This window comes from Camelus bactrianus, chromosome 5 (genome assembly GCF_048773025.1).
Source record: "Camelus bactrianus isolate YW-2024 breed Bactrian camel chromosome 5, ASM4877302v1, whole genome shotgun sequence".
Lineage (NCBI taxonomy): Eukaryota > Metazoa > Chordata > Mammalia > Artiodactyla > Camelidae > Camelus > Camelus bactrianus.
In genome coordinates, this window is record NC_133543.1 from 53851235 (window position 1) to 53865525 (window position 14291).

At 44.7% G+C, this 14291-nt stretch overlaps 1 protein-coding gene across 5 annotated transcripts in view; it reads left to right on the plus strand.

Moving 5' to 3' along the window:
- Window positions 1-14291, plus strand: part of RAPGEF4 (Rap guanine nucleotide exchange factor 4) — a 273427-nt gene that overhangs the window by 42664 nt on the left and 216472 nt on the right. For 3 of the 5 annotated variants that reach the window (XM_074363893.1, XM_074363889.1, XM_010960700.3), the window contains exons 2-3: window positions 3475-3617; window positions 6654-6742. In XM_074363893.1, coding sequence (XP_074219994.1) covers window positions 3475-3617; window positions 6654-6742 — 232 coding nt within the window. Of the gene's footprint in view, window positions 1-3474; window positions 3618-6653; window positions 6743-14291 lie in introns of those variants that run through there. The other 2 variants (XM_045520925.2, XM_045520926.2) reach the window with 1 other exon arrangement.

The following is a 14291-nucleotide window of genomic DNA, read 5'->3' on the forward strand; positions in this document are numbered from 1 at the left end:
CCGCCTCATCCAGGGAGGCTCGGCCAGCCACTGCCACCCTCACTGCTTGTGAAATCTCCCCCCCGCACTCAGAGACTCGCTGAAAGTGGTGTGCCTCCTGCCGAAATTCTAGCATCTGTTTCAAAGCCCCTTAACCTCGAGAACATGGCTTCTGGTGGGGAGTTGGTAAGGCCCTTCCAAAGGGATGAGGGGTGGAGAGAGGTGCTGCTGCCCATGTGCTGTCCCTCCCTGGGAAAGCCTGCAGGGCTCCCAGCTCTTCCAGATGCTTGGTCATCTCATAAACGAGGCACTAAGGCATCGGGGCATCTCATAAACGGGGCACTGAGGCATCGGGGCATCTCATAAACGGGGCACTGAGGCATCGGGGCATCTCATAAACGGGGCACTGAGGCATCGGGGCATCTCATAAACGGGGCACTGAGGCATCGGGGCATCTCATAAACGGGGCACTGAGGCATCAGCGATTCCCTAGGAAGCAGAATCCATGCCCTTTCGGTAGAGGTAAATCGGGAAGCTTGCCAAGGCTGTAGGCATATGCTTTGAATATAGTTATCTTGGGCCTGAAAGTGTGATGGGGGCAGGTGGAGATCCTCTCAAAACAACTCCTGAAAGCTTGTGTCTTAGGTCACCCCCTTAGTGACAGGTCATCTGCTCATGTCCTCCAAAAATGTTCATCTCTCATGGTGGGCTCTGGCTTCCTCTGGCAATGTGCCAAGTCCCTTAGACCCTGGCGCATCCAGTCCTGACCTCTCTGTTAGTTTAGGTGATGCTGTGGTAACAACACCCCCAACCCCACCCAAAATCTCAGGAGCTTCACTCAGTGGAACTTTGCTTGTCACTTACACAAAGTCCTCATGTTGTGGCTGTAGCATCTGAACCACACACCTTCTGTGTTAGTTTCCTAGGGTTGCTGAGACAAGAGACCACACACTAGGTGTGTTAAAACCATAGAAATCTATTCTCTTTTGATTCTGGAGGCCAGAAGCCCCAAATCAAGATGTCATCAAGGCCATGTTCTACTGCAGCCTCTAAGGGAGGGTCCTTCCTTGTCTCTTCCTAGCTTCCGGTGGTTGCCAGCAGTCTTTGGTGTTTCCTGGCCTAGAGGTGCATCACTCCAGTCTCTGCCTCCACCTCCACATGGCCATCTTCCCTGCGTGTCTGCTTCTAAATTTCCTTCTTCTCATAAGGACACCAGTCCTTGGATTGTGGCCCACTCGGATCCAGTATGACCTCATCTTAACTTGATTACATCTGCAGAGACCCTGTTTCCAAATAAGGTCACACTCATGGGTCCCGGGTATTAGGGCTACAATAACCCATAACACACTGCAAAGCTGTGGCTGAGGAGGAGATGGAAGACACCCCAGCCACCGGCTCCTAACAGTTATACCTCAGAAGTAATACCGGCTAGTTTTGTTCACAGTCCACTGGCCAGAACATGGCTCCAACACAGCTGGTAAATGTCGGGGAGCACCTAGGGGTTTGGTGAGAATTATCTGTCACACTCAGTCACATCCTCACCCAGCTCATTTCCTCTGATCCCAGAATGTTCTTGGGCACTTATGAGGCGGGGTATTTTCTGTATATTGTGAAATATCTATCAAAGAATGTCATGTGATCCTACAAAGCCTATTGAAAGGACAGACTTGGAAAACTGCTCAAGGAAAGAAAGAAAATAGTTTATATCATCTGTAAAACTGTCTCATTTTGTTTAGTTCTTTGGCTCATCTTCGTTCACAGAGTACAGGATGGTCAACAAGTTGGATTGTGTCCATAGATGTTTCTTGTGTGGCCCACTCAACGTTTAAGAAATGTGAACACAATATATATATTTTAAAAAGCACATAAATGTTATTAGTGGTTATGCAGAATAGAATAATGGATGATTTTTATTTTGTGTGCTTTTTAAATTTTCCAAAATTTTGTGCAATGAGTATGCGTCAATTTTTAATCAGATAAAAGTGTTATTTTCTATTTAAAAATATGAACAAATGTCTAGATATCTGTTCTTGAACAACTGAAAGATAGAACAACACCTGGGCCCATGTTTCCACAGAAAACCAGTGATAAGGAAAATAGCCAATAAGGTCTGCTCCCTGTGGGCAGTCCCACTTCTGCAGTCCCCACCATTCCCTATAGTATTGCCAACACAGAGGCAGAACATCAGTTCCAATTTGTCTTTGCTTTTACCATTGTTTTTGTATAGAAGAGATTTTTTCTCCTTCTGTTTGGCTCTTTTCACTCATTTACTTTACTTGATAGGCCCCCTTTAGGCATTTGTGTTTGTGACCTCAATTTTAAGTAAGTATAGCCATCTGTAAAGGAAAAACTCCTCTTCCCGTGCTTCCTTGGTCCTCACACTACTACCATACATCCAACACTTCTGATACCAGATGTGTGGGTTTTCCACACTTAGAGCAATTCTGTGATACCAGCTGGGTGTCCTGCAATTCAACTCAACTCTGACACTGTCTACCTGGAGAGAGCATTAGATCCCATAAGTTGAGGGCTCAGTCCCACAAGACTGCCTCTCCTGCCTTTCCCTCCCCCCAAACATGCACTTTAAGTGCCAGTCTCAAGTCCAAGTTGTTACCTGTGCTTCTGACCACCTGGCTATAAATCAGAGGTTTCCACAAACCCCTCTTTGGGTTTGATGAATTAGCTTGAGCTGTTCGCAGGACTCAGGAAAACAATTACTTACTAGATTTATTATAAAAGGATATGGCTCAGGATCAGCCAGACAGAGAGATGTATAGGCACAGTATGGGAAGGAGCACGGAGCTTCCACACCCTCTTCCAGTGCCACGCTTCCCACATTTCTGACTGTTCGCCAATCCAGAAGCTCTCAGACCTCCGTAGTTCAAGGATTTTTATGGACGCTTCATTACTGAGCCATGCTTGTTGAAGCGGATTGGCCACTGGTGATTGAACTCAATCTCCAGCCCCTTGGCCCCCATGTCAGGGGGTGGGGCTGAAGTTCCAACCCTCTGATCACATGATTGGTTCTCCTGGCAACCAGCTCCCATCCTTAGGTTACCTAGGGGTTTTCCAGAAGTCACCTCATCAATGTAAACTCAGCTGTGGTGCCTTGACACCTATTTCACCTTTATGGCCCTTAAGCATTTCAGGAACTGAGGACAAAAGACCACATATTATAACAAAAGATGCCCCTATGACTCTCATGTAGGAAATGACAAGAGTTTAAGGAGCTCTGTGCAAGGAACAGTAGACAATTTCTTATTTCTTATTATTTTATATTTCTTATTATATATCACACCATTTGCAGTAGTCATGATTTAAGGTGAATAGATGACGAAGGCCAGGAATTATTTATAATGGTTATAGAGGGGTAAATATTTGCAGTAAAAGACTTGGAATCGGGATGTTTGCATCAATTTGAATACAGTTAGAATAATGCATATTGACTCACGGAAGTCCTGATACAGCTTTTTGTGCCTTTTCTCCCCTTTACAGACCATTGGAACGATCCAGTGAAGATGTGGATATAATCTTCACACGGCTGAAAGAAGTTAAAGCCTTTGAGAAATTTCACCCAAACCTCCTTCATCAGATTTGTTTATGCAGTTATTATGAGAATCTGGAAAAAGGAATAACATGTAAGAAATGCAACTCCAGTGGCGTGTTTTCATGTATAGTTTGTGCTCATTTGTGGTTACCACGTGGGGATGGATAGCATATGGGGTATCTATGTGCCAAATAGCTGAGGTTCAACCGAAGTATTGGGTTGACATTTCTCTCTCCTTTGTTTGTTCAGTTCCATGTAGGCATTTTCTTAACACCTTTCTTCACAGCACAAAAGTGGTTCTTCCAGGGCAGCCTCCTTTCCAGATGGAGCTGGAAGGATGTACTGATTTATATGTTCAGCAATATCCATAGAAATTCTAATATATAACTCTCTTCTCTAACTCAAGAAATATGTGAGCCAGTAGGATATTAAGTAAAGAGAAAAGATCTCTTAACTAATAATAATAATTTTTAAAATTAAAGCATAGCTGATTTACTGTGTAATAAATCAGTAATGTTTTGAGTTAACCTCAGTGATAACATCTATTCCAGATGTGACTAAGGGGCAGAGAGAGTAAAATGATAGGGTGACAGCTGCGTTTTTGAAAAAAGTATTTGCTCATTAAAAAGTAGTGCTTTTCCATCTGTTGGGATGCCTTACGCTGCAGTAGCAGAAAACTTCCATCCAACTGGCTTGAATAATCAATTACTCATACAAGGAGGGAAAATCAGTTACTCATGAGTAGGCAGTCCTGAGGTAGGACATCTTCAGGGTTGGCTGACTGCGTGACTCTGTGACATTATTAAGATTGCAGGTTCCTCCCTTCTTTTTTGTTGGTTTATTCGTTTTTGCTCTGCATCCCCAGATGTTGGCTTTTGTCCTCAGATTTGTCCCAAATAGTTCTCAGACAGCTAGCTACGGCAGTTGAAGGCATGTGTGCTGATACAGAACGTTCCTGCTGAGGAATGATTCTTGTCTGTTTTTCAGAAGTCCCCCAGCAGACTCCCTGTAGTGTTTCACTGGCCAGGTTTTGTTTCAATGCATCATGTGCCCACATCTAACCCAGTCGCTGGCAAAAACCATTGTATCACCATGACTGATTTAGACCAATCATGGTTACCCCAGTGGAGCTATACTCTGAGCACTTGGTCCTGTGGAGAAGGGTGGGAACTTGTATAAAATCCATGTTCAGTTAAATAGGAGGAAAGGAGGACATGATTCTGAGTGGGAAACCAACGAGGTCTGTCACAACATCGTTGCAGAAAATTTCAAAGACAAAATAAAAGTCACCTCCAATCCCCAAATCCAGAGATTGCCATTACCATTTTCTGTGTGTCCTTCAAGATGTTTTCCCACATGCACATGTGCAAAAACACCATCACACTTCTATGAACAAAATCATCCATACATGTTGTTTTCAAATCAGTATTTTTTATTCTTACTAATAGTGGGAACTTCATTCTTTTGGAGATGAGACTCTGCTTTCTATTTCTTAAGGCCATTTTCAAAATGAGTCTTTGATGATATTTAAGGTGAATTTGATTGGCAAATGATAATGTGTTTTGGAGCCAAGAAGTTCATGAAAGGCAAAACTCTAACTCTAAAATAAGTCACTTACAGAGGCTCAGAATAGCAGTTACTGGAAAGGCCAGCTATAAACTCATCAGTCCCCCGTCTTAAGCTTCTCATCGCACTTGGTAGGACGCCATTGTTGTTCTTGCCTTTCCACAGCAGGTCTTAGTCACAGAGTTTCGAGCAGCTTGTCATCTTTAATTCCGGCTCCCGGAAGCTTCCTCAGATGCAGTGAGCACTAGCCTTGCCAGAACTCAACTGTCCCACTGAGCTGTTGTGTGATTTTTTCATTGAGCCACTTGACTTCTGACTCTCTGAAAAGAATTTTAAAATATCAGATCATTCCATCTAGTTATTTATTTATTTATTTATTTGACGACATAAGGAAATAATATGCAGCTAATAAAATTTTATTTTTTTTATTGAAATATAGTTGATTTACAATGTTGTGTTCGTTTCTGGTGTACAGAATAGTGATTCAGTTATACATGTGTATATTCTTCTTCATATTCTTTTCCTTTATGGGTTATTATTGGTCCCACCCCGATATGCTGCCTACAGGAGACCCAGGAGACCCACTTCATGGTGAAGGAGCACATAGATTGAAAGTGAAGAGTTGGGAAAAGATACTTCATGCAAATGGAAATGACAAGAAAGTAGGGGTAGCAATATTCATGTCAGACAAAATAGACTTTAAAACAAAGTTCATAAAGAAAAAGAACGACTCCATCTAGTTATTAGGATATTTACAGTGTAGTTGGGCTTGTACAAGCCTTTTGAATCAGTATTTCAGAATGACTTTCCAAACTACTGATCTTAACATGGGTGTGGAACTAAGGTTCTATCTAAATATCTAAATAGTTTCTCTCTGAGATTAAAAAAGTAAAGCAAAATTAAGTTCAGAAATTTTTGATGAGAATCATTTCCAAAGAGTAGTTAACTCCTAATGCCTAAAAGCAATGAATTTATAAAACAAACAAGACAACGAACAATGACAATACAGTGGTTAAAATTTCTAAAACAGATTTTTTTTCTTAATCATTCATTGGCTAGCCTAAAAGGAGACATTTTATTCTAGAAAAATATGTTGCTTTTATTATAAATAGATTTTTGAAACTGGGGTGGTCATCTGGTTTTGTTGAGTAGAATAATCTTGTTAATATGTACCCCATCGAGAGTAGTAATTTTCCAAGAATCACAACACAATGAAGTTTATTTAAGGTCAGTTACATAGACCACCAGTCAGTTCTTCTTGCATTCAGAGGATCTTATAACATTTAGGGTTATCATCCCTTATTAGTGCTCTGTAAACATGAAAGTGTTCTGTTTAATAGAGTTCTACTTCATGGAATGCTGAATAGATAGGATATAGCTTCGCTGATAGAAGAGGGAGAGAAAATTATGGCATGTCCTGGTGGGAGCAGAGAGAGGAAGGCTTATCTAGGTTGGCTTATCTAGGTCCATGTGGTGCTTACAATAACCAGTGGGAAACTATCAGGTTACACAGTGAAACCAACTTATATTTGGTCTATTCACATGACCATTTCTTTTTCAGTATTTCGCCAGGGTGATATTGGAACCAACTGGTATGCAGTCCTGGCAGGGTCTTTGGATGTTAAAGTTTCTGAGACCAGCAGTCACCAGGTAAAACACCTTATTGTTTTTTCCCTTCAAGTAAGATTTATTATTAATATAATTTTTAAAAGATATGTTATCACTCTGACTTGTATGCCATCAAAATTCCCTTTTCAAACCCCTTTCCACTTACCCCTAGCAAGGAGTTCAGTGAGTATTCGTGGAATTCCTTTATTAAGTTACTCACAAAGTATGATGTGAATGCCTTCTGTGCTTTGAGTACTGTGCCAGGTGTGGGAACATAAAATGTGGGAACACGTGGGCTGCCCTCCAGGAGCTTGCTGTCCGCTGGGAAGATGCAGACAAGTCCGTGGCAGCGAGAAACTGCTGCTGTGTAAGGTGAGAGGTGGGCAAAGGGAAAGGAGAAGCAAGTCTTCTAAGGTTCTGCTTAGATCCTCCTCCATCTGGTTTCCTGACTTTTCTTTGTCCTTGAAGTGATCTCCTTGTCAGCCTTTTGGGAGCTCCCGCGAAGCGGGGGAGATGGGGTCAATTCAGTCCCCTGAAATTCTCTCACGGTTTCTCTGCTTCATCGTGTCAAGTGTGGGAGGGCCAATGATACTTCTTTTTTCTCAAGTGCAGCACTGGCTTCCTTTATCGTCATTAGTCACCCCCTAGGAGACTGGCATCCTAGCAGATGAAACTCAGGTTCTTCCTGCCCCCCGCATATTTGTGACTTTAACATTGGACCCAGACTCTCCTCCCACATCTGCAGTGATCCTCGCTCCGTCATTATTCCATGTGGCATAAATATTTAGGCCCTTCCTATTTAGAACCAAGAATCTCTCATCTCAGAGGATGCCGCCCTAGAGGCTACCGTCAGGCTTTAGTAGGAAAATGTTCCCAGTCTTACATTCAAGTATTCAGGATTCAGAGAAGAACTGAAGGAAGAGAACTGGCTAACTATAAAATCGAAAAGAATTATCAAGAAAAATCTGGGGGTGGGGTTGGGTGTAGCTCAGTGGTAGAGTGGTTGGGTTCAATCCCCAGTGCCTCCACTAAATAAATAAACAAATAAATAAATAAACCTAGTTACCTCCTCCCCTAAAAAATTTAAATTTAAATTTAAAAAATCAATTAAAAGGACAAATAATCTACAGCCGAGCCCCATGTTTAAGGCAGTACTTCTGAGCCTTTTCCATATGTAGCACACTTCAAATGTGAGAAATATTTATGACATACTCAATTTAAGATTTTTTTTTGGTGTATATATATATATTTATTTATTGAAGTATAGTCAGTTTACAGTGTGTCAGTTTCTGGTGCACAGCACAGTGCTTCAGTTCTACATGAACATACATATATTCGTTTTCATACTCTTTTTCACCGTAAGTTACTGCAAGATATTGAATATAGTTCCCTGTGCTATACAGTATGAGCTTGTTGTTTATTGGGTTTTGTAAGGACTCCTCCCGTATTCTGAAGCGAGAGACACTCTGCCAGAGTTCAGTAGGTGCTCTGTGTGATTCAGCGGGTTTGTAGATGTAATTCTTGGTGTGTTTGTGGGAGAGGGCGAGCTGTGAGTCTCTCTACTCTACCATCTTGGCACCCATCCTCCTCAATTTAAGATTTAAGTTTCGTAGGAACTTGTGTGCATACTGGAGTTGTGGGCAGTTACCATCTAAAAAGTGGATTGTTGGTAAGTGGACATGTGGAGTTTGGAGTATACACCCATTGTTACGGAAGGTTAGGGTCTCAGGCCAAGTCCTACTTACTGGATAGTACACTTTTTCTGTGCATCAGTGCATCGAAAGTTCCATTAGAAACTGCCTGGAGTCTGTGCCTGCCGGCCTGGGTGGTACTGTTCCTCCTCCCCTCTCTCACTGGGCCAGTTTCCTCTTGGATTACGGAGAGGGCAAGGGGAGAGGTGGGTCTTGATTGCTGTAAGCTGCCCGAGTTTCCCAGTGGGGCTGAGAATAGCTAGCAACTCTTGGAAATGTGTTATGTGCTAGGCAGTGTTCTAAGCACTGAACAGATATTTACTCCCTCAATCCTCACAGCTACCTAACTAGGTAGGTCACATTACTCTTCTCGTTTTACAGTTGAGGAAATGACGTCCTCAAGTGGTTAAATAACTTGCTCCAAGGAACATGTCTAGAAATCAGGGGAACCAAGATTAAACCCAAGCCTTCAGACACCTGAACATAGGCTCTCAGCCAGCGCTCTACTATTTGACTCGAAAGAAACATGGTCAAGCATACAGCTTCCCTCTGTCTTGGCTGTTTTTCATCCTTTCAGATTACCCCACTCCCCATATCTCTGCCGTCCTGCTGGGTACCCTCCGGCCTTCTTTGCTCAGAGCTGCTCCCGATGCTCACCTTAACCTGGTCTCACCTGCACGGATGTGCCTAGAAGAGGATGATTTTCCTTCCTCCCCTGCATGGCCCTAAATGAGTAATGATGGTAACGGGGAAAGCTGAAAAGAGAAAGGTGAGGAAAGGGAGGCAAGGGAAGGAAGATGAGAATTAAGGAGGAGAAAGGTGAGAAGGAAAGAAAAACAGGGAAGAGAGGTGAGGAAAGAGGAAGAAAATAAGGCAGGGCAGGTGTTCCTAAGGGATGATAAATAACATCAGCACTGATGTGCTGACACCTCAGGTTTAAAGCCGGCACGAGATTTTGATGGTATTAAAATAGTATTTGGCCAGGGGCTCCGGGAGCATTGCCCTGGACCAATTATCTCTCACCACAGGGCGCTAGCCAAGAATAGCCGAGCAACACTGTCATTAGCTGTGGGTTTAAAAAAAAAACTTAGTAAACTTTTAACTTTAGATTTAGCTGTGGTTTTGACCACAGACCCAATGCAGAGAACTTTCCTAAGCCAAGCTTGGTCTTCTCTTACGGGATCAGGAATGATTAGCTTTATACCAAAGCTGGCTTATTCCCTCCTCGATGTCCAGCCAGAGTCTTCTGAATTGATTTGTAGAGTCACTAAGAAATAAGGAAGAAAAAGCCCCACTGACCTCTACCTCCCCTGACCCTCCAGAGAGTAGCCTGAGATAGAGAGCCCAGCCTTCCCACCAGCTCTCACGAGCAAGACAGTATTCCAGCCATATGGGAGGAGGAAGCGAAGGAGAATGAGCCAGATGGCTGAACCTCCTCCCATGGCAAGTTGCTCAAAAGGGAGAAACAAAAAAGCCATCTCTACCTGCAGCTGGCCTTGTAAAGGACTCTCGGTCTCTACCCACTAGTGATGTGGCCAAATCAGGGTGATAGGTTAGCCAATCAGCATAGGACCCTATATAAGTCAGGGTTCTCTAGAAAAACAATACCAACAGGAGATAGAGAGCTAGATGGACAGACTGATAGATAGATAGATAGATAGATAGATAGATAGATAGGGATTTCTTTTAAGAAATTGGCTTACATGATTGTGGGGGCTGCCAAGTTGGAAATCTTTAGGGCAAGCTGGCAGGCTGGAGATTTGGGTGAAAATTAATGCTGCAGTTGCCAGTCTGAAAGTTGGAAACTCAGGCAGAATTCCTATGTTGCAATCTGGAAGAATTCCTTCTTTGGGAAACCTCAAGGGAGACCTGTTTGCTCTTAAGGCCTTCAACTGCTTAGATGAGACCCATCTACATTATGGAGGGTAATCGGCTTTACTTAAAATAATCTACTGATTGTAAATGTTAATCACATCTAAGAAATACTTTTCAGCAAAATATAGACTAGCCAAGTTGACACAAAATTAACCATCATAGACCCCTGTGAAGGGGAGCAAAATGGGATTGGGCAGTGGGCCATGGGAGGTCAAACGAGGAAAGACCTTGAATTCCTAGAGACCAGCGGCAGCATTGCCAAGTGCCTTCAGGTGTCACTCTGTGCTAGGCGTTCTGTGGATATTAACTGATTTCATCTTTAGTTATTCAAGTCCTGTTTTACTGTTGGGCTTGAAAACCAGACTCAGTGACCTTGGGTATAACTTTCCTGGGGCTGCACAAATGTCTGTGGCTAAATTAAGATTTGATTTCGGGTCTGACACACTCCATATTTCACATTCTTCTTGCAGCTCACATGTGAAAAGGTGGGCAGGGGGCAGGACAAGGAAAAGAAGAAAAGTTCAGAGAGACTAAGAGAGAATTAAGGAAAGAATTAAGGTAACAGCAGAGTCACATCTTTAAAAGAGGAGAGGGCAGTTTCTTGCTAGCCTGCCCCTCTGTTTTCTTTCCTCAAGACTCACCCCGCCCCATGTGCCTCTCTCCTCATCTGAGAGTCAGAAGTCAGAGGAGACAGTGGTGATAAATTTCTAAACTTCTGTTGGAGTTTCGGCTCCTCGGTGGGGTTTTAGCTGAGCCAGCGTGGGGAGATGAATGGCCCATGGTAGTGGCACGCCCACTGCAGGCAGCTTTGTGCAAAGCCCCTCACGAGCCTTGTGTCACTGGCTGCTCCCTCCCCGCCCTCCCCGGCTGGGTGCTGCTCATGGTCTCCCTGTGCCGGTTAGACGCTGAGTAACTTGCCCCCGGCTCTGCAGCTCTTCGTGATGCTAGGGCTCAAGTTCTTGACCCGTAGGGTTGGACAGGTACCATCCAGAGGAAGTGAAGAGGCAGGAATAGGGTGAGGCTGAGCAGTCTAGGCGTGATGAAGGTGGGGAGAAGCAGCTCTTCCCTCACAGCTCCTGCAGCCCGCCTCCTGCATTTCTGATTGCAGCTCAGAGCTCCACACCTCGCGAGTGTCTGCTTCCCCCGAGGCAGGCCGTGGGGGAAGGCCCACTTCTCACACTGAAGCGGTGCTGCCCTGGGCCCCTGGGCCCTCCTTCCACCACCTTTTAGATCTGGAGACACACACTTTAATGAGCATGGCCTGACCCTTTGAGGGGCTTCTAGGTTAGAGGGTGGGATGGAACAGTGGAGGTGATGAGGGCGGGAAGAGGAGGTACGGTGTGTACAAGGTGGAGGAGAAACGGGTGGAATTGGTGCTGGTGGGATGTGTGGGAGGTTGAGAGAAAGGGAGGATGCTGACTTGGATGAAGAGGTGGATGGTGACGTCGCACCACTGACTGAAATAAGGAACACGTAAGGAAGAAAGCCCTGCGCGGGTTCTGGCATACTGCTTTTATATCTTACATTTATTAGGTATTATTGATTTGATGGAATTTTTCCTGGAAAGAGTCACCCTATTTCTTTTATATGATAGCAAGATGTAACAGTGTATGACTGTCAAGAATACATAGAGCTTACATATTTTGTTTGGCTCATAAATTCATATTACCTTCCTGTTTCAATAGATTACTTTTTCTCTCTTCCCATCATTCCTTACTTTTTTGCTCACTAGGGGAAGAAAACACACTTCTTGGCCTCTGTATGAGTGCTTTGGCAGGTTCTTTTGAATTCTTGGGGCCCCAGGTGGAGGGTCACACTTCTCACTGGCGCTCCCCAGGAGCAGAGCATAGTAACCCTCCTCATTCCACTTGCACTCTTGAGCGAGCCGGCCTCTTGGTAGCCCCAGCTGTGTTGTATCTTGCTTAAGTCACAGGTGAATGGGTTGTCCACTCACGATGACACAGCAGAGCTGGAAATCGCCCTGATCCTCTCACCCAATCCAGTGCTCTGCCCCCAGCATGCTCGGCGTTAGCCCTGCTGTTCACGGGGGCAGCGGGGAGGGCTCTGCAGACACGCGGGGTGCGAGCTCCCAGGCGCCACCAGGACGCACGGTGGTCAGTGTGTGGTCCCTTCTTTGCCCCCTCGGATCACATAGATGCCCAACATTGGACAGCGGAAGCTGTTGATTCCACGTTTGGAAGCGGGATTCAAATACAATCCATCACTCGGGTGAGTGGTCATGGAAACTTCAGGCCCTTTCTGGCAGGAGAGGGTGGAGGACAAGAGCCGCTGGGCTGGGGGCAGTGAGGTGGCTGCCCAGCCCACCCCGTCAGTTTAGAAACACACGTCTGCCCGCTGACGCCGCCTCCCCTGTGGGTCTGCCCCTGGGTCAAAGAGGGTCGGCCGGTGGTTCCAGATCCTGCCTCACTGGTTGGAACCAGCTTCTCTCTCACACAGTTAGGCCAGCACTGTTCTGTGCCCTGCCTTCTCTTCGGCTGAGGCCCCCAGTCCAAGGCCTCAAGCGTGGACTGGAGGGAGAGACAAAAGCCTCTGGGTGAGGAGAGGGACGTGGGCCCGGCCTCTCAAGAGACCCTTCCCGAGGAGCTGGTGCTACGTTGCTTTCACTTCTTTTGTTACAGCCTTGAAACCATGTTTGGGCTGAGAACTCTGGGAAATATGTGGGTTCCTCTGTCCCTGTTACTCTGACGAACTTTTAGAGACCACGGTCCTTGGAAGCACCTCCCTATAAATCATGTTGAATCCACTACTCCGTAAAACAAAGCCGAGCTCGGAAGTGCCCCTACCCCTGCGCCGCGGTGCAGCTGTCAGAGGCCCCTCTCCCGGCTTCCCAGATGCTCTCCTCCCTGGCCACTCTGCGTCTTAGCCCATGAAACTGAGAAGGGCCGGCGAGGAGACCTGCCCGCAGACCATGTCACCAGCCCAGAGTGTCCCAAGCCGGCTCACATGCTCACGTAGATTTCCACTTGGCAGCGCAGGTCCTACCAAGGATTAATCCTCCCGGTTCCCAGCAAGACCTGCCCCCACCCCCGTTCTCCTACCTCACTGCCTGTTTCGGGTGCCTATTTAACTTACTGGGCTACAAGCCAGAGATTTTACATTCCCACTAAATGAATAATACAATGGGTGGACTTTTTCTCATTAATATTTAAATGGATTTAGGGTTAGAAGGGAGCATTGAAACAGCTGTAAACAAATAAACTTCAAAACAATCGATAGTCTTAGAAACTTCAGTATCTAAGGCTATGCCCACCTCTGCGTGTGTGTGGGTGTCAGAGAAGGAGAGGGAGAGAGACAGGGTCCTGCTTTTCTCTGAAGGTTTTATAGGTGAGGGGTCTATTTGGCATGGTAACTTTAAATCCTAAAATAAAGAAGGTTTTAATCTTCACACCAAAAAAGGGTAACATTTTCCCAGTCATATGAAGGAAGAATTTCTGATGGCTGCAAAGTAAATAGAAGTTCATGCTGCAAAGTATGGAATGGAATGGTTTATTAATTCACTAAAATTTCTGTATCTCTATAATAGATGCTTATTTAAAGTGTTAATGTTTACGTAAGGCAAGGCACAATGGTTTAAATCAGACCTCTTTTGAAATCCTCAGAGCCACTTAATTGCTGTGTGACCTTAAGTAAGTTAGAGTCCCTGTAAGTTGGGGATCATAGTTCCTACTGTAAATGAGTGAATGTATATAAAGCGCTTAGTATGAAGCTTGGCAAAGAGCAAGGGTCGCCTGCTTTTTTATGACTATTTTTGAGAAGGAAAAGTTGGTTGTCTAGAGTGGATGCTGTTGGTTGTAATGTTGTCATTTTATCACAAGAGGGCAGTGCTAGCATAGAAAAAGCAGGAAATGCACTTGGTATTAGAAATGGCGAGAAGTTTAACAATATTGTTCAGCCATTTCGTGGGATCAGAGAATTGGGCGCCTTGATAAAGTTCTCTGGCAAATATTAGCCAGATTTTGGAAAACGATCTCTTACTGATTCTCCCTCAAAAATAAAATGTGCTT